At 43.1% G+C, this 24,522-nt stretch overlaps 3 protein-coding genes across 5 annotated transcripts in view; 2 read left to right on the top strand and 1 right to left on the bottom strand.

Annotated features, from left to right (window-relative positions):
• Nucleotides 1-24,522, top strand: part of LOC138980528 (uncharacterized) — a 321,773-nt gene that overhangs the window by 110,591 nt on the left and 186,660 nt on the right. The window lies entirely within an intron of this gene.
• On the bottom strand, nucleotides 3,475-14,250 carry LOC138980517 (coiled-coil domain-containing protein 43-like). The gene is made up of 6 exons (XM_070353405.1): nucleotides 14,054-14,250; nucleotides 11,751-11,850; nucleotides 10,837-10,972; nucleotides 9,886-9,953; nucleotides 6,644-6,684; nucleotides 3,475-4,033 (listed from the first exon to the last, which is right to left on the bottom strand). Exons 1-6 carry the CDS (start codon nucleotides 14,225-14,227, stop codon nucleotides 3,884-3,886), a joined length of 669 nt encoding a protein of 222 aa, XP_070209506.1. The 5' UTR covers nucleotides 14,228-14,250; the 3' UTR covers nucleotides 3,475-3,883.
• On the top strand, nucleotides 14,403-22,991 carry LOC138980531 (lipoyl amidotransferase LIPT1, mitochondrial-like). 2 transcript variants are annotated; one of them, XM_070353423.1, is made up of 6 exons: nucleotides 14,403-14,493; nucleotides 15,028-15,581; nucleotides 17,314-17,462; nucleotides 18,585-18,692; nucleotides 21,449-21,583; nucleotides 22,528-22,991. In XM_070353423.1, the coding sequence occupies exons 2-6, from the start codon at nucleotides 15,200-15,202 to the stop codon at nucleotides 22,987-22,989; spliced, it is 1,236 nt and encodes a 411-aa protein (XP_070209524.1). In that variant the 5' UTR covers nucleotides 14,403-14,493; nucleotides 15,028-15,199; the 3' UTR covers nucleotides 22,990-22,991. The 2 variants fall into 2 exon arrangements, with proteins under 2 accessions (XP_070209524.1, XP_070209525.1); XM_070353424.1 differs by lacking the exon at nucleotides 21,449-21,583.

Raw genomic sequence — 24,522 nt, 5'->3', positions numbered from 1 at the left:
AGGGGTGTGTATAGGATTCGGTCGATGTGTTTGTTTTTTTATTTTTTATCTCGCATGAAAACATGTTTTCTGGTTCAGTTAGTCAAAAGGTAGACAGGACTGGTGTGCATACGAAAGTAACTAACTAGGTGGGAACCAGCCCGTCTGCCTCCTCCCCCCCCCCCCCCCCCACCACCACTAGCATGGAAAATAGTCGTGAGTATCAACAAACTACAGGAGAACTGCACACACGATAGAAGCTATAGAAAACTATCAACACAAATACATCTTATGTACGTTAGGATGGTGATGGAAGCAAGATACCATTTTTTCGATCAACACCTGCATGCACACACACACGTGCACACACATACTCGCACACACACACACACATACTCGCACACACACACACACACACACACACACACACACACACACATACTCGCGCGCACACACACACACACACACACACACACACAAACACACACACAACTACCAACTGAAAACCAGACAGAGACAATAAAGAGCACACTTTTATCAAAGTACTTGCCAAAACAAAAGTTTGACAAACAGGTACATGTAACAGGTAGCTATGAGGTGCAAGCCCAACAGGTAAAAGGTTGCTATGAGGTGCAAGCCAAACCGGTAAAACTGTAGCTATGAGGTACAAGCCCAACAGGTAAAAGGTTGCTATGAGGTGCAAGCCAAACAAATGCAATTTCAGAGCAACAATAGCAAGACAGCTCAAAGCAACAATAGCAAGACAGCTCAAAGCAACCCCTAATCTGACAAACGTTGCAGCAAACATGCAACTGTTGTCTGTACAGATGTTAAATACACTTCTGACACCAATGCAATGTGCAGTCATGTTACAGGAGATTCCTGACAGAAACCTGCCACTTAGTAACACATCCCAGCAACTGTTAAATGTCAGCCTGCTTCCAAATTAAAAAGTCAAACCAAAGCCATCAAGCTAGGTATTTTGTAAATCTGAATGACCATTAACTCAAACAATTTTTAGCAGTCTCACCACCCTGTGAATTAAGTAGAAGTGCAACGCCAAGGCACTGCATACCCCAGCGAAAGACAAACCTCTCTCTTACTCTCTCTCTCTCCCTCTCTCTCTCTCTCTCAAACACACACACGAACACACACACACACACACACACACACACACACACACACCCAAGTTACACACGTACACACGTACACACATACACACTCACTCACACGCACTCACTCACTCTCTCACACACACTTCACTGTACACACAAAACACACCCCCATACGCACATATAGACAGACGGACATACACACCTTTACAAACAAACACACATACACACACACATACACTTACGCACACGCGCAAACACAAACCAACCCACCCACTCTCTCTCTCTCTCTCTCTTTATCTCTTATACAAACAGACACACACCCACACAAACACACACACACACACACACACACACACACACACATGTACATACGCACGCATGTACGCACGCACACACCCACAGACACACACACACACACACACACACACACATTGACTCACACAAATCTCATACACACAATACACACACTCATACGCACATACACGGTTGGCCTAGTGGTAAGGCGTCCGCCCCGTGATCGGGAGGTCGTGGGTTAGAACCCAGGCCGGGTCATACCTAAGACTTTAAAATTGGCAATCTAGTGGGTGCTCCGCCTGGCGGCTGGCATTATGGGGTTAGTGCATGCTAGGACTGGTTGGTCCGGTGTCAGAATAATGTGACTGGGTGAGACATGAAGCCTGTGCTGCGACTTCTGCCTTTTGTGTGGCGCACGTTATATCTCAAAGCAGCACCGCCCTGATAATTATGGAAACAAACAAACAAATACGCACATAGACAGACGGACACACACACCTTTACAAACAAACACATATACACACTCATACACACACAAACATACACACAAACTCATGCACACACACACATTCACACACACACACACTCCGGTTGGTCCGGTGTCAGAATAATGTGACTGAGTGAGACATGAAGCCTGTGCTGCGACTTCTGTCTTGTGTGTGGCGCACGTTATATGTCAAAGCAGCACCGCCCTGATATGGCCCTTCGTGGTCGGCTGGGCATTAAGCAAACAAACAAACAAACACCCACACACACACACACACACACACACTGTACATACGCACGCACGCACACACACACACACACACACACACACACACACACATTGACTGACACAAATCTCATACACACATAACACACACTTATACGCACATAGACCGGCACGGTTGGCCTAGTGGTAAGGCGTCCGCCCCGTGATCGGGAGGTCGTGGGTTCGAACCCCGGCCGGGTCATACCTAAGACTTTAAAATTGGCAATCTAGTGGCTGCTCCGCCTGGCGTCTGGCATTATGGGGTTAGTGCTAGGACTGGTTTGTCCGGTGTCAGAATAATGTGACTGGGTGAGACATGAAGCCTGTGCTGCGACTTCTGTCTTGTGTGTGGCGCACGTTATATGTCAAAGCAGCACCGCCCTGATATGGCCCTTCGTGGTCGGCTGGGCGTTGAGCAAACAAACAAACAAACAAATACGCACATAGACAGTCGGACACACACACCTTTACAAACAAACACACATACACACTCATACACACACAAACATACACACAAACTCATGCACACACACATTCACACATACACACCCACACACACACTCTCTCTCTCTCAAACACACACACACACACACACACACACCAAGTCACACACACACACACATACACACTCACTCACTCTCTAACAAAAAACTTCATACACACAAAACACACACCCATACGCACATATGGACAGACGGACATGCACACCTTTACAAACAAACACACATACACGCACACACATACACTTATGCCCACACACACACTTACACACACACAAGTACAGACTCATGCACGCGTGCGCACGCACACACACACACACACACAAATACACACACACACCACACACATACGAGTACAGACTCATGCACGCGTGCGCGCGCACACACACACACACACACACATCAAGTCACACACACACACACACACACACAGTAACACTAACACATGTGCACAAAATGAACACAAACACACACACTGCGCGAGAGAGAAAGACTACAGGGAGGCATGACGTCATGATGCATTAATTGACGTCAAAGACTTTCGACAGTGACGTATTCTTCTTACGCGAGCTTTATCCATAGACTTGGAAACTACGGAATTTCTACCCGTCCAAAGCGGCCTGGGGTGGCGTTTGCTGAAAAAATGGGGGCGCCTATTTTACCCACCGTATTTTTGTTAGTATGGTCCCCAGTTTTGGTGAACTTCCATCTCCAACTGTAGCACGTAGCCGGGCACAACGAATCCTTCTTTATCATGTATTAATCGGTGTGCACATTTCTCAAATCGATTACAGTATAGCGTTCACGGGATACCTCCAGCTTCGCTGGGAACATGAAGTGTCTTGCTTTTCGCCTTTGGAAGCTGTGTCAAAGTCACTAGATCAGATCACCAACTCCGATAAACGCCCACTGTCTATTTCAAATCCTATTCCTAAAACTGACGTCATCCAGCATTCAAATACCAAAACCTAAATACCAAAACCTAACAGTCACAGCATTATCTCCTACGCTCTCCTGCTTGGTTTCTCATCAGCCTGGCCAAACATTGAATACCCCCCACCCCCACCCCCCCCCTCAAAATAAGTCATATATATATATCTTTGACAGCTGACATGTTAATGCCCACATCAAATCGTTTTCCTAGACCAGACCCACAATTGTAGCAACATGTACTATCTAACAGTGGCAGGGTTATCTTACAGACCCACAATTGTAGCAACATCTACTATCTAACAGCGGTAGGGTTATCTTCTCTTTTCTCCTTTCTGCGTGCGTTTCTTCTCGGCCTCCTTGCGTTGTTGTTGCTTCTGTCGCTGAGCCTCACGGTCCTGCTTGTCCTTCTCCTTCTTACGGTCAGATTCCGCCTTCAGCTGCTCCCGCTGGGCCTGCTGTGCCTGGGACACGCACCATCAAAAACAAGAAAAGTTAGAAATAGAAAAACAGATAGATTGCATGCGTTCCAACATTCAGAATAAAAAAACAAGAACTGTAGGTTATTGCGGGCAGTTTGCTAGTGAGACTGATCGACGATTTTGAGACAAGTTCTTTATTTCTATCATAAGTCTATCGTAAGTCTATCGTAAGTCTATCGTAAGTCTATCGTAAGTCTATCGTAAGTCTATCATAAGTCTATCCTAAGTCTATCCTAAGTCTATCCTAAGTCTATCCTAAGTCTATCATAAGTCTATCATAAGTCTATCATAAGTGTTTGTCTGTGTGTCTACTTCAAAGACCATGTGATTGTTTGTTTGTTTGTTTGTTTGTTTGTTTGTTTGCTTAACGCCCAGCCGACCACGAAGGGCCATATCAGGGCGGTGCTGCTTTGACATATAACGTGCGCCACACACAAGACAGAAGTCGCAGCACAGGCTTCATGTCTCACCCAGTCACATTATTCTGACACCGGACCGACCAGTCCTAGCACTAACCCCATAATGCCAGACGCCAGGCGGAGCAGCCACTAGATTGCCAATTTTAAAGTCTTAGGTATGACCCGGCCGGGGTTCGAACCCACGACCTCCCGATCACGGGGCGAACGCCTTACCACTAGGCCAACCGTGCCGGTTTCAAAGACCATGAGGTCAACATACTGTGAATGTAACGATTTGTTTTGTCAATAATTAAACGTTCAAATAACCTACAATTCTTGTTTTTTGATTCAAGAAAGTTTAGGTTTAGGGGCCATTTAATTATAAACAAAGCCAAGCATTCACAAGGACGCCAACCTATTGCTCTTCAAAGGGGACGACCAAGATACACACCAGGGGACGACCAAGATACACACCAGACAAACAGTGATGGTAAATGCTACTGTGAATGGTCTCTGAATTGTGGACGCTTACAAAATGGAACAAGAAGGGCAAAGCCCATACGACTCACATGCTTGACCTTGACCTTTACATGACCTTGACCTTCAGGGTCAAGGTCAAATAACTAAACCTAGCAATGACATACACTAAGAACTGCTTTACACATTTTTCCTACCAAAATACATGTGACCTTGACCCAAGGTCAAGGTCATCCAAGGTCATACAACACAAAGCTGTTAATTCAAGACATAGGAAGTACAATGGTGCTTATTGGCTCTTTCTACCATGAGATATGGTCACTTTTAGTGGTTCACTACCTTATTTTGGTCACATTTCATAAGGGTCAAAGTGACCTTGACCTTGATCATATGTGACCAAATGTGTCTCATGATGAAAGCATAACATGTGCCCCACATAATTTTTAAGTTTGAAACAGTTATTTTCCATAGTTCAGGGTCAAGGTCACTTCAAAATATGTATACAATCCAACTTTGAAGAGCTCCTGTGACCTTGACCTTGAAGCAAGGTAAACCAAACTGGTATCAAAAGATGGGGCTTATATATATCATATATAGGTGAGGTATTGAATCTCAAAAACTTCAGAGAAAATGGGAAAAATGGGAAAAATAGCTGTTTTTTAGGCAACATTTATGGCCCCTGCGACCTTGACCCTGAAGCAAGGTCAAGATGCTATGTATGTTTTTTGGGGCCTTGTCATCATACACCATCTTGCCAAATTTGGTACTGATAGACTGAATAGTGTCCAAGAAATATCCAACGTTAAAGTTTTCCGGACGCAAGTCCGGACGGACGTCCGGACGGACGGACGTGGGGGACGGACGGACGTGGGGGACGGACGGACGGACGACTCGGGTGAGTACATAGACTCACTTTTGCTTCGCATGTGAGTCAAAAAGCAAACTGCAGACATGTTTACCCTTACTATTTTGGAGAAATTGATGACTATTTTTTAGGATGTTTGGAAAAAATACTCCATTTGAGTCCAGACTACGATTTTAAAATGTGCTTCAAATTAGGTTTGTGTTGCTAATGTTGGCGTTTGTAACCACTAGGTTACTATTTTGGTCATCAGATTACAATTGTTTGACTTTACCATTACTCTTGTCAAGTGTTGGGGGTAAACAGGTCTGAAACTGAGAAAGTAATGATGCGCAAAGAAAGAAATGAGGCCAGCATTGTATGTGCGTGTTTATACAATGGACAGAGAGAACGCACACGATGCGGATGTGTGTAAGTGAACAAAGCATAAGCGATGATTTGAAAAAGAGAGTCTCAGTATCAGTGTTCCACATCTGAATTGAAAGCAGAAAGAGCAATGTTAAACATATAAGGAGTGATGTTTTTATATTTAATTTCGATGACATTTGCTCACTCTCAATATTACCCGGAATGGCAAGCGAGTCTCTGAGGAATTTTTCAAAACGAAGAATGATTCCCATGGTAGTAATTTATATAGCAGATACACACACAATGGGGTCAAAAAGAGTCTTCAAATTAAACCCCTGTTAAAACAAAAAGAAGAGAAAAAAAAGAAAGAAAGAAGAAAAGTACAGAAAATGCTGGTTCCAACAGGGGAATGTAATATAAATTCTGGTTCCAACAGGGGAATGTAATATAAATGAACCAGGAACCAACAAGGATTACAGAAACGTCTCGTCAAGAAAAATGACTCACCTCAGTCACAGAAGCGGCGTTGACATTTCGTGCCATTAATGCTGCACACACAGTCAAGGCTAATCACAACTGTGAGCGCAGAGATAAGAGCAAATAGAAAAAAAGCCTTCCTCTTTGAAAATATCCCATGTAAATACTGCCGAACCTTCCTTTAAGACCTAACAAATTCTTTATTTCTTTATTTGGTGTTTAACGTCGTTTTCAACCGTTCAAGGTTATATCGCGACGGAGGGAAGGGGGGTGATGGGATAGAGCCACTTGTCAATTGTTTCTTGTTCACAAAAGCACTAATCAAAAATTTGCTCCAGGGGCTTGCAACGTAGTACAATATATGACCTTACTGGGAGAATGCTTAGTTTCCAGTACAAAGGACAACATTTCTTACATACTGCTTGACTAAAATCTTTACAAACATTGACTATATTCTATACAAGAAACACTTAAAGCCATATGTACTCGATGACTATACACGCTAATTGCTTTACCAACAGCTGGAGACAGACTAAATTAAGTTCCCTGCAAAATATTGTGGTCTAGGACCCCTTAAATGTTGAGATATTTGAATTTTCATTTTGATCTGGATCGTCCTATTTATAGATTTGGCAACACATGTAACGTAGATGCAAGGGAGAGAACACCGCGGCTTTGTTGACATCCTCACTTTTTCAGAGGCTAGAACAAGCTGTAATGCATGTATTATGGTCCGCGCATGGTGACGTATCGTCATTATATGGTCTTATGGTGCGTTTGACATTGATTGTGGGCAAACTACACTTTGTAAACACGGGAGTGCGTTAGTATGCCTTTAACAAGGGTAAAAGGAGAAACAGAATCCGTTAGTCGCCTCTTACGACATGCTGGGGAGCATCGGGTAAATTCTTTCTCGTCCCAACCAATATGGGACTCCCCCTAACCCGCGGGAGGTAGACCTAACAAAATCTGAGAAAATATCCCATGTAAATACTGCCGAACCTCCCTTTAAGACCTAACAAAATCTGAGAAAATCAGGTCTCAAAAGGCGGGTTGCACTCTGTTCTTCAATTTGAGGCAGAGAACATGAGTTTGAGAAATTTGTTTTTCAACAAGAAGAAATAATGATTTAATCTTAATGCTTGCGAGGCACAGAACTCTAAACAGAAAGTTTTGTGTGTCGCACCAAAAAAAGAAAAGTCATATGATCAAAACTCTTTTCAATTGAATTAGAAAGACTTGTCTGCTATCAACCTCTTTCAAAACTGCAATTAAAAATGCTAAAAATGCTTTTTCCCCCCAATACTTTTTAATTTGATGTCAACAGCACTCAAAATAACCAAGGAAAGAAGAAAAGAATTCTTTTCGTAAAAAATTCAGAAATTATATCTTTGAAACATAACACCAAAGATATTTTCTGCAGGACAGTTACCATCTATTTTTATGCTCTATCAGTCTATGGCCATTAATTGTTTCCTGTCGGGCTCTATGGCCATTAATTGTTTTCTGTCGCACTCTGCTGTAGACATACAGGGTTACAAGCAAGTACACGAAACACTCAAATTACCTTTATAATAATAATAATAATAAATGAGCATTTATATAGCGCAACATCATAACTTTACAATTATGCTCTTTGCGCTCTTTGGAGGCAAAGCAAGTCCAACAGGAGTGAGTTTGGGCAAAAGAAATAGCCCTATAAAACTGCTATAGCCTATGTGAAGGCAAAAGAAATAGCCCTATAAAACTGCTATAGCCTATGTCAAGGCAAAAGAAATAGCCCTATAAAACTGCTATAGCCTATGTCAAGGCAAAAGAAATAGCCCTATAAAACTGCTATAGCCTATGTCAAGGCAAAAGAAATAGCCCTATAAAACTGCTATAGCCTATGTCAAGGCAAAAGAAATAGCCCTATAAAACTGCTATAGCCTATGTCAAGGCAAAAGAAATAGCCCTATAAAACTGCTATAGCCTATGTCAAGGCAAAAGAAATAGCCCTATAAAACTGCTATAGCCTATGTCAAGGCAAAAGAAATAGCCCTATAAAACTGCTATAGCCTATGTCAAGGCAAAAGAAATAGCCCTATAAAACTGCTATAGCCTATGTCAAGGCAAAAGGAATAGCCTATAAAACTGCTATAGCCTATGTCAAGGCAAAAGGAATAGCCCTATAAAACTGCTATAGCCTATGTGAAGGCAAAAGAAATAGCCTATAAAACTGCTATAGCCTATGTCAAGGCAAAAGAAATAGCCCTATAAAACTGCTATAGCCTATGTCAAGGCAAAAGAAATAGCCCTATAAAACTGCTATAGCCTATGTCAAGGCAAAAGGAATAGCCTATAAAACTGCTATAGCCTATGTCAAGGCAAAAGGAATAGCCCTATAAAACTGCTATAGCCTATGTGAAGGCAAAAGAAATAGCCCTATAAAACTGCTATAGCCTATGTCAAGGCAAAAGAAATAGCCCTATAAAACTGCTATAGCCTATGTGAAGGCAAAAGAAATAGCCCTATAAAACTGCTATAGCCTATGTGAAGGCAAAAGAAATAGCCCTATAAAACTGCTATAGCCTATGTGAAGGCAAAAGAAATAGCCCTATAAAACTGCTATAGCCTATGTCAAGGCAAAAGAAATAGCCCTATAAAACTGCTATAGCCTATGTCAAGGCAAAAGAAATAGCCCTATAAAACTGAAATAGCCTATGTCAAGACAAAAGAAATAGCCCTATAAAACTGCTATAGCCTATGTCAAGGCAAAAGGAATAGCCCTATAAAACTGCTATAGCCTATGTGAAGGCAAAAGAAATAGCCTATAAAACTGCTATAGCCTATGTGAAGGCAAAAGAAATAGCCCTATAAAACTGCTATAGCCTATGTCAAGGCAAAAGAAATAGCCCTATAAAACTGCTATAGCCTATGTCAAGACAAAAGAAATAGCCCTATAAAACTGCTATAGCCTATGTCAAGGCAAAAGAAATAGCCCTATAAAACTGCTATAGCCTATGTCAAGGCAAAAGAAATAGCCCTATAAAACTGCTATAGCCTATGTGAAGGCAAAGGAAATAGCCCTATAAAACTGCTATAGCCTATGTCAAGACAAAAGAAATAGCCCTATAAAACTGCTATAGCCTATGTGAAGGCAAAAGAAATAGCCCTATAAAACTGCTATAGCCTATGTCAAGGCAAAAGAAATAGCCCTATAAAACTGCTATAGCCTATGTCAAGGCAAAGGTTGTGTAGTGTTTGACTGTGACCAGTAGCAGAAAGGATACATTCGGCCGGCTCTCCCTTTGCTTTGTGAGCGGTGGACACTGCTGGGGCGTCAATCTCCACGTCTGAACTGACACTGGTCAAGGATATTCACTGTACACAGCATTCCGTTTCACACACAAGTATGGCATACACATCACTCCCACTTACACGTGTAACATCCATCAACTACAACCCACAGATATTCAAAGCTCAAACAGACACACACACACAGACATTCAAAGCTCAAACAGACACACACACACAGACATTCAAAGCTCAAACAGACACACACACACAGACATTCAAAGCTCAAACAGACACACACACACAGACATTCAAAGCTCAAACAGACACACACACACAGACATTCAAACCTCAAACAGACACACACACACAGACATTCAAAGCTCAAACAGACACACACACACAGACATTCAAAGCTCAAACAGACACACACACACAGACATTCAAAGCTCAAACAGACACACACACACAGACATTCAAAGCTCAAACAGACACACACACACAGACATTCAAAGCTCAAACAGACACACACACACAGACACAATTCATATAATTAAAATAAAGTCACTCAGACACACACACACACACAGACACAATTCATATAATTAAAATAAAGTCACTCAGACAAACACACACAGTGATTCATATCATATTATTAAAGTCACTCAGACAGGGGCACAGACACACACACACACACATATCATTAAAGTCACACAGACACACACAATCATGATGCACAAATCACACAAATTGCCAAAAGAGGAGGAAGTCAATGGGGGTTTAAAAGTTAAGAAGGGGGGGGTGGGTCCACAGTACATGTTTGACAAAAGAAACCAAGGATACTCCTCCCCTTCAGACACGGTGGAGTACCATGCCAGGATGGCCTGTATAGGATATATAATTATATGTTTGACAAAAGAAAGCCCAGTGGCCAGACACAAGGATACTCGTCCCCTTCAGACACGGTGGAGTACTGTGCCAGGATGGCTTGCTTGTTGGCCTTCTCCTCCGCCGTCAGACTTTTCTCCTTCACTGTGGCCAGCGTCTGCGTCACCATGATCTCCGACAGCATGTCTCCCGCATCTGCACACAATCAAACCATGCAGGCCTGAAAGTGGCGAGTATTTCACTCGCCATGGCCAGTAGAAACATGTAACTGGCGAGTAGAAATGTTCATTTACTAATTTACAAATTTCGCCAAATGCGAGTTAAGTTGCTGACATAATCTTGTTCGTTTGGCTAGTAACATTTGCTCTCTGGCTAGTGGACCATTCTTTGGACTTTCAGGGCTGCCATGGATATCACAGCTTACTACACATTTCTCATAATTTAATACAATGAGCAAACAAATCTCAAAACACAGTGGAAAATCCTTTTTAAGACCCCCTGATTAAAAACATCCCCCTCTGTTTAAGACCCTCATTTCTCACGTGTTCTACATTTCTGCTCAAACTCAAAGCATCTGTAACTGTACCTGCTTTTCAATTTCACAACTCCCTTTGTGATACAGTACTTATAAGACCTGATTTAAAAAAAAATTTCTCGTGACCTTAAAATAAATGACGAGGAAGCCAGCGCCTTCAGATTTTACAAGCTTACCCAGATCTGAAGACCCAGTTGCAACTTTGATTAAGTTTACTAATACATTTAAAATAAATGCTTTTTCAATGTGTAATGACAAAAGCTTTAAATCTTTGAACAAATGCAGAGTTATAAAGTTGTTAAATCAATAAAAGAGAGAGAAAAAAAGTCTTAGGAGTTTTTCTCGTCGTATTGTTTTCTATCGAACGTAATGATCGTATTCTAGACAATCATGCGTACAAAACACGGCGAAATCGTATGGGTTCCCAGGTCTGCTTACCCTTCTTTACAGCCCCGGCAGCAGCGGCCAGCGCCTCTCCGTTGTAAACATTCCACTGGTCAACAATCTCTTGGCTGGCCGCTTTGCTTCCTTCTCCATCCTGTTCACACAGTTCACAAATAATAAAGGTGTTGTTTGTCATCCCTAGGCTATGGGCGGGGATGTAGCTCAGTCGGTAGCGCGCTGGATTTGTATCCAATTGGCCGCTGTCAGCGTGAGTTCGTCCCCACGTTCGGCGAGAGATTTATTTCTCAGAGTCAACTTTGCGTGCAGACTCTCCTCGGTGTCCGAACACCCCCGTGTGTACACACAAGCACAAGACCAAGTGCACGAAAAAGATCCTGTAATCCATGTCAGAGTTCGGTGAGTTATAGAAACACAAAAATACCCAGCATGCTTCCTCCGAAAGCGGCGTATGGCTGCCTAAATGGCGGGGTAAAAACGATTCATAGAGCGCGGCGCGCTATGCAGCGCGGCGATTCACAGAGCGCGGCGCGTTGTGCAGAGCAGCGATTCCCAGAGCGCGGCTATTGCTCTCACCAGCGCAGATTGTTGACGCGCTTTATTTTTGGTGTATGTATGATTATCAGCAACATTTTGAACAACAATTGATTGCACCTACCTCTATTATATTATAAATAAAGAGAATAATAAATAATAAATTATCTCAAGTGAATCTATACACCAGTTAACAGTTCCAGCGCTTACATGGAATGAAGAAGGAAACCGAAAGAGGAGGAAAAAACACTCGAAAAAACGATCTGCGCATGTGTTCAAAATCAACCAGAAAAACAAGAAAAATTGCGTATTTGTGTGCCCGATGTAATCCTAAGAACCTTTACACTCTTTCTTTGGACACTCAAAAGCAACTTCAGGGCTGCAAGACTACAAAATTGCACTTTCTGCAGCCTGAATATATATATGTATACGCGTTCTAATCAACCGGAGAAAAAAAACCTGAAAAAAACGATCTGCTCAAGCGCGAATTCCAAAATGGCTGCTGAAGTGTTAGTGTCTGGTGTGACGCCGATTAACAGTTCCGCGGCACTGTACTCAGATACTTTTTTAAAAACGTCATCCCAGTTTAAAAACTCAGCTCCTTTGCATATATATAGTAGACTAGATGATTACCCGCTTCGCTGGGTATCCCCGGATACCCGGCTTCGCCGGGAAGAAGTAGAGCCGAACGCCGGCTTCGCCCGGCTTTGCCGGGTGAGTGGCGCACGGTACGCGATTGACGCCACATGAAGGAAGGGAGATAAACGCGCAAAACACTGGAGAAGATAAGGAAGAGTTACTGGGAATGGATGTACAGAAAAACCATAAAAACCAAAATCGGTTCAGCGCTGTGCGCTGAGAGCACGTGTTGAAAATTTTCATCGACCAGATTGTGTCCTGGGTCTACCTGAATATGCCCACCCATTTTGAAGCAGATCCATCGAGAACTTTGGCCGTGCATAGCGAACAGACAGAAAGACAGACAGACAGACACACACAAGCCGTATAGATATATAGATAGATAGAAGCCATTGCAACAACATGTAGTGATATAACTGCCAAGTATTCAAGGCCGGAACTTAGGCACGTTTTTAGATCGGCGCAACGATATATATATGGTGAGAGAGAGAGAATGGAGCTCTGTTTTTCATTTTATTGACAGTTTTATTTCTCAAATCCAGGTTTCCCAATTGCTTTGTTTCCGGCCGATTTATGTGGAGCACGATGCTCACAAAAAATATTGGCGGTCTAGAAGTGTTGTCTGCGCAATGATCGCGGCGGCTTTCTTGACCGCCAAGGACGACCACGCACGTTGTGAGACGTCATTCGTTAGACCTCAATAGATCAGATAGATGTAGCTGTTGTAAACTTTGCGATTGTGAAGGAAATGTATCAGCAGAATACATCGCGCGTCGTGAATCGCAACGCTCCTAGCTCGTAGCGCCGCGCGTTGTAAATCGCAACGCTGCACAGCTGCACAACGCGTCGCACGCTGTGAATCCACTTCGAACTTTTTTTGTAGCACTCACGTTGTTAAGCTGTGTACGTGTGTGCAAGTGTGTGTGTGCGTGTGTGTGTGTGTGATGCACATTTGAGTGCGCGAATTCAAGTGTTCAACTATATCTGCCTGTATACATGACATTTTACATAATTAACTTTTTAAGAGAGAGAGAGAGAGAGAGAGAGAGAGAGAGAGAGAGAGAGAGAGAGAGAGAGTAGAGAGAGAGAGAGAGAGAGAGAGAGAGAGAGAGAGAGAGAGAGAGAGAGAGAGAGAGAGAGAGAGAGAGAGAGAGAGTATGGGTTACCAGAACTTGCGAAAGAAACTCTTCTATGCCCTCTGCTGTCTCCTCTGCAGCGCTATCTGTGTCGTCAAGCATGCTAATGATGTAGGACACGAAGACATCTGTGTCAAATTCTGGGCTCAGGGAGGTCAGCTTTTCTGTCAGCCAGGCCTCAAACGATCCCATGGAGGTCGCCATTTTGGCAGTTTTGATCCATCTTTTTGCTTAGCCTGCTATCCGGAAGAAGAAAATAATTAAAATACTATCAAAATTGGATTGACTTAAGTCAGTTCATACAAATTTAATATATCAGTAAATATGCAAGTTATTGTATTTTGTGTGAGCGTGTTAAATTAGTTTGAAGGGACAATTTCCGTTCCAATTTCTATTCAAGGGCGGTAAGTCTCGCACCAAAGTTTTCTCAAGGTGAGATGTCGAAAGTAGGAACTCAAACCACATGGCAAGTAAGCGAATGATTTTGAGCCACGCACAAGCACACAGACAGACAGACAGATAGACAGACACACACACACACACACACACACACACACACACACACGCACACACGCACACACACACACACACACACACACACATACACATATACACACTCTCATTCACATGCACACACACACACATATTTTATTTACCTACTTCCTAGCACCCTGCTGAGTTCAAAACTAAATGTGCCATATATAAAGGTGAAAGCACGACTGCATAATATACCATGTTATAGATGCGCCTTGAGTCTGGTCTGAGCAATTTTATTGGTGAGGTGACATTACATTTTTTCCCATCATTTGCTTGAATATTGCTTTGCTAAAAAAAAAAAAAAAAAAAAGAAGATATTGAGGCTGTAGTTTCACATTTGACAAGCACCCATGAGAAATCTAATGCACCACATTTTCTTGTTGAATGCCATTGAGCAGGGATCTGTCCTTCGGATCTCTATCTTGTGTGTATCTAATCACCGGTTGAATGTGCTTCCTGTTTTCCAGGGATGAATGAAAAAACAGATGACCAGAACTTATGCAGGATGACCGGCCCATCACCAAGTCACCATGAAAAGCCCAGGCCAGCTTGATAGAAATCAGCTAGGTTGAGGATAACTTCTGAAATATTGTTGAATTCAATTACACTCCAAAGATCTTACAAAGCATTTCCTGAATCATGCTTTTACGGAGATTTAGCACCATGAAACTTGCAGTTCAGTTGCTGCTCAGACAGTATCCAAAGAACACCGTTTGTTCTACAGCTGGCACAGAGCTGGCAATCAGACACGTTTCAGCATCTATCGCAAATAAAACAAGGAAGGTAGTGTATGTTTCGTCGTCACAGAACATTTTTCACAATCTGGCTCTGGAAGAATGGTTGTATGAAAACCTGGACATGGCGACCACAGACTATCTACTGATGTGGAAGAATGGTCCGTCCGTCGTGATTGGCCGACACCAGAACCCGTGGCTGGAGTGCAACGTGGGGGAAGCGGTGAAGCGCGGGATGTCACTGGCTCGGCGCAGCAGTGGAGGGGGCACTGTGTACCATGACCAAGGTATGGCTGATTATAGTGGCTCAAGTGTGCAAATATTGACATGATTCGTCACACTGTACACAGTCATGCAGGCACCTATCATTAGATAAGGAGAGAGAGAGAGAGGATTCTTGATTCTGTGTTTTTCATTTGTAACCGAGTGCCGTAACACTACGATCACCTCGGGAGGCCAAGTGTAACCGAGTGCCATAACACTACGATCACCTCGGGAGGCGAAGTGTAACCGAGTGCCGTAACACTACGATCACCTCGGGAGGCCAAGTGTAACCGAGTGCCGTAACACTACGATCACCTCGGGAGGCCAAGTGTAACCGAGTGCCGTAACACTACGATCACCTCGGGAGGCCAAGTGTAACCGAGTGCCGTAACACTACGATCACCTCGGGAGGCCAAGTGTAACCGAGTGCCGTAACACTACGATCACCTCGGGAGGCCAAGTGTAACCGAGTGCCGTAACACTACGATCACCTCGGGAGGCCAAGTGTAACCGAGTGCCGTAACACTACGATCACCTCGGGAGGCCAAGTGTAACCGAGTGCCGTAACACTACGATCACCTCGGGAGGCCAAGTGTAACCGAGTGCCGTAACACTACGATCACCTCGGGAGGCCAAGTGTAACCGAGTGCCGTAACACTACGATCACCTCGGGAGGCCAAGTGTAACCGAGTGCCGTAACACTACGATCACCTCGGGAGGCCAAGTGTAACCGAGTGCCGTAACACTACGATCACCTCGGGAGGCCAAGTGTAACCGAGTGCCGTAACACTACGATCACCTCGGGAGGCGAAGTGCAATCAAACAGGATTGAAAATGTTAGGGCTAATTTCTTAGCCCTATAAAAACTGTTATGCAAACCCGAAGGTTTTCCTGAACATACAGACAATCGGAAACCACCAGACCCCATCACAAACAGAATTCCACAATCAACCGGTGTTGACTTAAAGGCGAACAACTCGGGTGCAGAGTCTGCTGTGAAAGGAGCGGTAGCCTCCCCTGTCACACATTTCTCCCCATTTCTCAGAGCTATAACCAGTGACCATGTAAATGATGTGCTTTTTATAAATAAAACAGAAACAATGGTCAGGTGTTTTTGTAGTGATCGATGGTCTGTGATCCTTTCAAGTTTTCTCCAGGGAAGTCCAACCTCTGTCACATGATAAAACAAAATAACCACAAGGCTGACCACAAGGCTGACCACAAGGCTGACCACAAGGTTGACCACAAGGCTGACCATAAGGCTGACCACAAGGCTGACCATAAGGCTGACCACAAGGCTGACCACAAGGCTGACCATAAGGCTGACCACAAGGCTGACCATAAGGCTGACCACAAGGCTGACCATAAGGCTGACCATAAGGCTGACCATAAGGCTGACCATAAGGCTGACCACAAGGCTGACCATAAGGCTGACCACAAGGCTGACCATAAGGCTGACCATAAGGCTGACCACAAGGCTGACCACAAGGCTGACCACAAGGCTGACCACAAGGTTGACCACAAGGTTGACCATAAGGCTGACCACAAGGTTGACCATAAGGCTGACCACAAGGCTGACCATAAGGTTGACCACAAGGCTGACCACAAGGTTGACCACAAGGCTGACCAATTATCATATTGTGTGCTGTAACTGTACGTTAATTCCCTGTTCAAGGCGAGAGCAGTTTTCTTTGTTTCTGCGCTATAATAGTGTCACCATATATAATATTTGAAATCCTTTTGTCTTTACCTCAGGGAATCTCAACCTGTCCTTTCTGAAGCACCGCAGTCGCTATGACCGCAGGAAGAACCTCTCATTGGTTGTGGCAGCCTTGACCTCACAGTGGGATCTTGACCTTGACCTCAATTGCCGCGATGACCTTGTGCTGGATGGTGTGTACAAAGTGAGAACAGTAGAAATGTTTTATTTTTGTAATGTTGAATGACAACTTGTACATAGAATTATATGAAAAATGTTGCATCAAGGGAAAAGTATGAATTAGAATATGATATACTTTTTGAATTTCATTTTGAGTTTAATAATCCAAGAATTAATGCTATGCCTGATTTTGTTCCGAGCAGCCTTTCAAATGTTGTATTGATGACAACTTTACTATCGTTGGCTTATAATTCAGGAGAAGCCATGGATCATGCTCTTGTACCTATAAAGTAACTCAAGGATATTGTGTTTCAGTACAAAGGTAGACAGAATAAAGATAAATCAACAAAGAAATGACACATTCACTGCTCACCAGCTCTGAACGCCAGCTTTATTGAATTGCAGTGCAATATTCAATTCAATTCAATTCAATAAAACTTTATTATCTGAATGCAACAAACAGAAATTTTTCTGTTGGCCCGTGTACAAAATAACATCACATAAAAACACACTCTCACAACATATAGACACATAAAAGTACACATCAATACACACATAACACCAAACGACACATAAAAGTACACATCAATACACACATAACACCAAACGACACATAAAAGTACACATCAATACACACATAACACCAAACGACACATAAAAGTACACATCAATACACACATAACACCAAACAACACATAAAAGTACACATCAATACACACATAACACCAAACGACACATAAAAGTACACATCAATACACACATAACACCAAACGACACATATCCACACCTGCACCCTCACATACATCCTCATACTTACTCTTGTTTATCCTTTGTAATCATAAATACATTATGGTTAATAGTTTTGCTTGAACCCCTTCAAAGGTACAGCTAGTTCCTTCCTCACACACCCTGTGTATGATGTCTGAAAACACCTCCGTGCGGAGGGGTTTTGCAGCCAGCGCAGTGAAGATAAAGAGCGAACATTTTCTCGGCTCGCGCGGCAGCAAGCAGGATGTCTCTAGAGTTATAAAGGATTTGACATGTAACATAGCGTATATGTATAGTGAAGTGCGAGAGTGTGACAGACCCACCGTCTGACATCTGGCAAGGAACATTAGCAGTGCGGTCTCTCTGTCTGGTCTTTCAGGTTTCCGGCACGGCATCTAAACTTGGTGGAAACCGCACGTACCATCACTTCACCCTCGTGTTCCACGTGGATAAAGACACGCTGTCCTCTATTCTGCTGTGTCCTTTGGTGAGACAACATGAGAGAGAGAGAGAGAGAGAGAGAGAGAGAGAGAGAGAGAGAGAGAGAGAGAGAGAGAGAGAGAGAGACTGGACTGGACTGGACTGGACTGGACTGGACTGACCGGACTGACCGGACTGACCTGACTGACCGGACTGACCGGACTGACCGGACTGACCTGACTGATCTGATTGATCTGATTTGTACTATATGAGGGTGTAATGCTGTGTGTGTGAATGTGTGTGTGTGTATGTGCATGTGTGTGTGTATTCGTATGTGTTTGTGTGAATATGTTTATGTGTTTGAATGTGTGTGTATATGTGTGTGTGTGTGTGTGTGTGTTTGATTTCTGTGACCTGCTAAAGTGGCATAAACTTCAATAGAAAGCAGCACTATCGTTCCTGCAGAGAATAGTTCTTGGATAAGGAAAGATTTGTTTTGTCACTTTCTGTAGTTTCAAGGCCTTTTTTTTTCTGCCTTTTTTGTTCTGAAACTTCTGTCACTTTCTTTGCTTTTAACACTGTCACTTTCTTTGTTTTTAACACTCTCTTTGTCACTTTCTTTGTTCTCTTTGTCACTTTCTTTGCTTTTAACACTGTCACTTTCTTTGTTTTTAACACTCTCTTTGTCACTTTCTTTGCTTTTAACACTCTCTTTGTCACTTTCTTTGCTTTTAAAGGCACAGTGCAGCTCGCAGCTGAGTGCATTTACAGTTTAAAAATCCTCCTATGGTAGTAAAACAAACCCAAAACTACACAACGACGACATCTGTGAAGCTCGACAGTTTCTTGTTCACGCGAGTGCATAAATTAACCTAGTTTTCATAGTGGTGTTTGGTCGGAGTTCGATTCAACTGAGTGATTCCGGCCTCCATTTTGTTTTACACAAACTCATGATGATGTCTGACATATACTCACGGAATAAAATAACTTAACATTGTTTAAAATTTAATATCTCAAAATCGGAAAAAGTTACAGGAGTGAGTTTTGTACCAACGTAAAGCTTGTTCAATTGCTCATTATGGGCAAACAACCGGAATAGTCTGGCTTGTTCCGTTTTTTTGCAATTTGAGCTCAAAGACGCATGATGTCATTTTGGAGTTTACAAACTTAGCACTGTGTGTTTGACAGCACTGTGCGTGCACTGGTTGATCGCAGGCGCGGGGGCAGATGCGGCGAAGTCCTGGGATGGTTCTGGCAGTAACAGTAGCCGGGTGGAATTGATTACGCAGATGCTGCACCCTAGCTAATGAAGCGGTCTTGCTGAGGATTGGTGACACGGGGCCGTCCTTGGCGAGGCAGGTCTTGAACGTTACCGTTGTTTTGCTGGTACCTTCTTCGCCACAAGGCAACTGATTGCCTGGTCACTCCAAATCTCCTAGCAACATCAGTATAAGTCATCCCTCCTCTCAACATCCCTATTGCGACGAGTCTATCGTTCACACACGTTCGTGGCATGGTGAAAGATAAAGACAGAGTGGACAGTTTTGGGCAAAGAGAAAGAAACATTTTAGTGAGTTGTTCTCACTCACAAACAAACGGACAAACCAAAGGCAGTACTTTCATGCAATATTCGTGGATCAGCAGCAGACCTTTTGCAGGTTTCAAGTACGGGTAGACGTGCCCCGAGAGTCACAGCACACACAGCGTGCAATGGCTGTCGGCAACGTCGGCAAGCGTCAGTCTAGTAAACTCCAAAATGACACCATGCGTCTTTGAGGACCAATTGTGAAAAAACTAAGCAACCGAGAACATTCCGGTTTTTTTCCTCTTCTCAGGAATTGATGGTTCTATGATCGTACCACCCCGCTCTCCTGCAACTTTTTCCGATTTTGAGATATTAATTTTAAAACATGTTAAGTTATTTTATTCCGTGAGTATAGTTTGCCACTAGTGACGTGTCTTTTTGTGCATGATGTGATCTACCTGATCTAAATTTAGATCCAAAAATAGGTCAAGACCAGCCGGGACAGAGTCCGAAATTAATTCGTTAAAAAAAATCGCAGTTTTTGACTCTTTGGGTGCAAGTCAATGAAACTTGGTAGTTCTTCTAACGGATAGCTGCCTGAGGTATGACTAAAAGCCCCAGGGGCTCCGTGCACCTGGATTTGACTAGTTCAGTACCTTTAACACTCTCTTTGTCACTTTCTTTGCTTTTAACACTGTCTTTGTCACTTTCTTTGCTTTTAACACTCTCTTTGCTTTTAACACTCTCTTTGCTTTTAACACTCTCTTTGTCACTTTCTTTGCTTTTAACACTCTCTTTGTCACTTTCTTTGTTTTTAACACTCTCTTTGTCACTTTCTTTGCTTTTAACACTCTCTTTGTCACTTTCTTTGCTTTTAACAGTCTCTTTGTCACTTTCTTTGCTTTTAACACTCTCTTTGTCACTTTCTTTGCTTTTAACACTCTCTTTGTCACTTTCTTTGCTTTTAACACTCTCTTTGTTTTTAACACTCTCTTTGTCACTTGGTTGGTAGCTCTTTGTCACTTTCTTTGCTTTTAACACTCTCTTTGTCACTTTCTTTGTTTTTAACACTCTCTTTGTCACTTTCTTTGTTTTTAACACTCTCTTTGTCACTTTCTTTGCTTTTAACACTCTCTTTGGTTTTAACACTCTCTTTGTCACTCTCTTTGCTTTTAACACTCTCTTTGTCACTCTCTTTGCTTTTAACACTCTCTTTGTCACTCTCTTTGCTTTTAACACTCTCTTTGTCACTCTCTTTGCTTTTAACACTCTCTTTGTCACTTGGTTGGTTTTCGCAGCTGGGAGTAGACAGCAAGGCCACGCGAAGTGTTCCCTCCCCCGTCAAGAATCTGAAGGAGGATGCGCCTGACATGACCTTTGACATGCTGATCAAGGTCATAGGTCAACACTTCATGCAGGAAGACAACGGCAAGGTGTGTGCATTCAGATTGTCAATAGACAAGGTGTTGACTCGCTGGCACACGGTTAGAAAACTGGTTAGGTCAGGGGAGGAAGAAGTTCTCTAAGTGTGGTAACTCATTTGTAACTCTTCCCGACCAATGCAGAGTGGCATGAACACACACACAACATTTGGAAAATATTCATTGCAAAATTGCCGTTTGTGTAGTTTTGACAGCATGCAGCGCAGATATACACACACAGAATGACAGATACATATCAGATGACCTGTTTGTAAACTGGCTAGCACACTGACGGGTAATGAGCGACCGTAAGGCAACTATTTGGAAGTATTCATTACAACATTGCTGTTTGTGTAGTGTAGACAAAAGTGACGCACACACAGAATGACAAATACATATTAGATGACCCGTTTGTAAACTTGCTAGCACACTCACGAGTGCATGGGTGTTACTCTTCCGGCTTTTGCCGGATTTCCGGTTTTTGAAAAAATCTGAAGCCGGAAATTCCGGTTTTCCGGGTTTTCAAAAAAAAAAAAAAGCTTCGTTTTGCTAAGTTGAAATAACGAGCAGCGGTTCCGATCCGACTTTTGACACCGGTTCGCGTGCTTTCTCGGTTCGCTCCCTTGGATTTGCCGCCATCTTGCTTATTATGATTTGGTTTCGTCGGTGTCCAGAAACTTTCTTTCAAACTTGAGCATTTTGGACCCCTGCCTTTCAGGTTTTTTGATTTTTCCCAGTAACACCCATGCGAGTAACAATCAAGCGACCGTACCCATAAGATGGGAAAACAAGTAACGTTACTCTTGGTGTGTTTTCAGGAAAACAAGTAATGTTACTTTTGGTGTGTTTTCAGGAAAACAAGTAACGTTACTTTTGGTGTGTTTTCAGGAAAACAAGTAACGTTACTTTTGGTGTGTTTTCAGGAAAACAAGTAACGTTACTTTTGGTGTTTTCAGGAAATAACCACGGTGGACCCCACGGATGAATCCCAATTTCCAGGTGTTGGATCCATACAGCGTCGCTTACGATCGTGGGATTGGGTGTTCGGCATGACTCCAGCCTTTTCCATCACTCGCATTTTCACTAAGTCCTTCCCACAATCCAACACTGGGCACTCTCATCACTCGCTGAGGATTCAACTCTTCATCGAGAAGGGAACAGTGCGAAAACTTGACCTGAATTTGTCTGGCGAGGCGAGCGGAGGTGCAAGTGTTGACGGTTTGCCGTTCAGACTGTTGGACGTTGTAGATATTGATGGGGAGAAACTGGAGGCACGAAGACTGCGTGCAGTGTGGGAGAGGTGGAGACAGCGAGTGAGAGAAATGGAAGGAGAGGCTGACTATGACCTGCTTGTGTGGGGACTGGACTGTTTGATCCAGTGTGTGCCTGTGGGCTTTGGAGAAGAGACAGAGAAATAATACCTACTGGTTCTGTTCTGTAAATAATACCACTTTGTGTGTACGTGTGTGCGTGTGCATGGGTGTAAAGCCCTGTCCAGACTTGGCCGCCGTTTTACGCTCTATGCGCCGCAGGCCGTTTTGTGCGTCGCGCGGGATTTGCCGAGTGGCCACACATCGACGATTCTTTTCACAACGCGGTATCAGTGGAGCGGGTCAGCTGACAAGAAGGTTCAGTTGCATTCGACTGCTGCGCCGCGAGCGGCTGACGTCATCGCTCTGGTTTGCTCTGATTGGTCAAATTTCCGTCGTTCTATGTCTGTGTCATAGAAATTAGAACACGCGCTATTCTTCTGCAAATAACGCTTCGCGATCATAGCACGCTGCGGCGCTCCCACGTGGGCCGTTTTGAGCATAAGTCAAATGTGGACAGGGTCGGCCGGGAGTGTCTGGACGGGCTTTTAGAATACCAATTTGAGTGTGTGTGTGTGTGTATACGTGTGTGTGAATTTTGTTTTTATAGTTGACTCATACTGGCAGTCATGCAAACATACACAGATGCACACAAACACAAACATATTTTCACATTTTATTTGTGTCAACAAAAATGAACTGTTCGGAGAAACAACCAACTCAACTCACTGTTCCTGATCCTGGTTTGAACAGTTACATACAGTGTTCATTCTCTTGTGTACACACAGGGGTACAATCATTTACGAAAACAGGTATTGTGACTCAGTAATATGGTTAAAGTTAAAACAATTGAAACAGAAACAAGAAACATGATGCAAGATGTATAAAACACACACTTTGTGCAGCAATCCTTTGGTAGAAATCTTCAATAAAATGAGTCCGACATAACAATGGAAGCAGAGTACACACATCCACAAAGCACAACATGTACCAGACAATTCCTGGGAGTAACTCTGAAGGGGTTTTATAGGCTGCGGATATAACTCTGGTTTTTTTTTTTACAGGCTGTGGAAGTAACTGGGGGAGGGGGGGGGGGGGGGGATGTACTTGTGAATGTTCTGTTTTTTCATAATTAAACGTTCCTCAAACAATGACCATACACCTATCATGTGTACTGTTATTGCCCACAATTCAAGTGTATATCGCATTCTTTCTTTTCTTTATTTGGTGTTGAGCGTTGTTTTCAACCACGAAGGTTATATTGTGACGGGGGAAGGGGGAAGATGGGATAGAGCCACTTGTCAATTATTTCTTGTTCACAAAAGCACTAATCAAGAATTTGCTCCAGGGGCTTGCAATGTACAGTACAATATATGACCTTACTGGGAGAATGCAAGTTTCCAGTACAAAGGACTTAACATTTCTTACATACTGCTTGACTAAAGTCTTTACAAAAATTAACTATATTCTATACAAGAAACACTTAACAAGGGTAAAAGGAGAAACAGAATCCGTTAGTCGCCTCTTACGACATGCTGGGGAGCATCAGGTAAATTCTTTCTCGTCTTAACCAATATGGGACTCCCCCTAACCCGCGGGGGGTGTATATCGCATGAAACACACAAGACCACACAATCGGAA

This window comes from Littorina saxatilis, linkage group LG11, assembly GCF_037325665.1.
Source record: "Littorina saxatilis isolate snail1 linkage group LG11, US_GU_Lsax_2.0, whole genome shotgun sequence".
NCBI classification, from domain to species: Eukaryota; Metazoa; Mollusca; class Gastropoda; order Littorinimorpha; family Littorinidae; genus Littorina; species Littorina saxatilis.
Note: the sequence above shows the minus strand (reverse complement) of the source record. Positions and strands in the feature narration are given on the sequence as shown.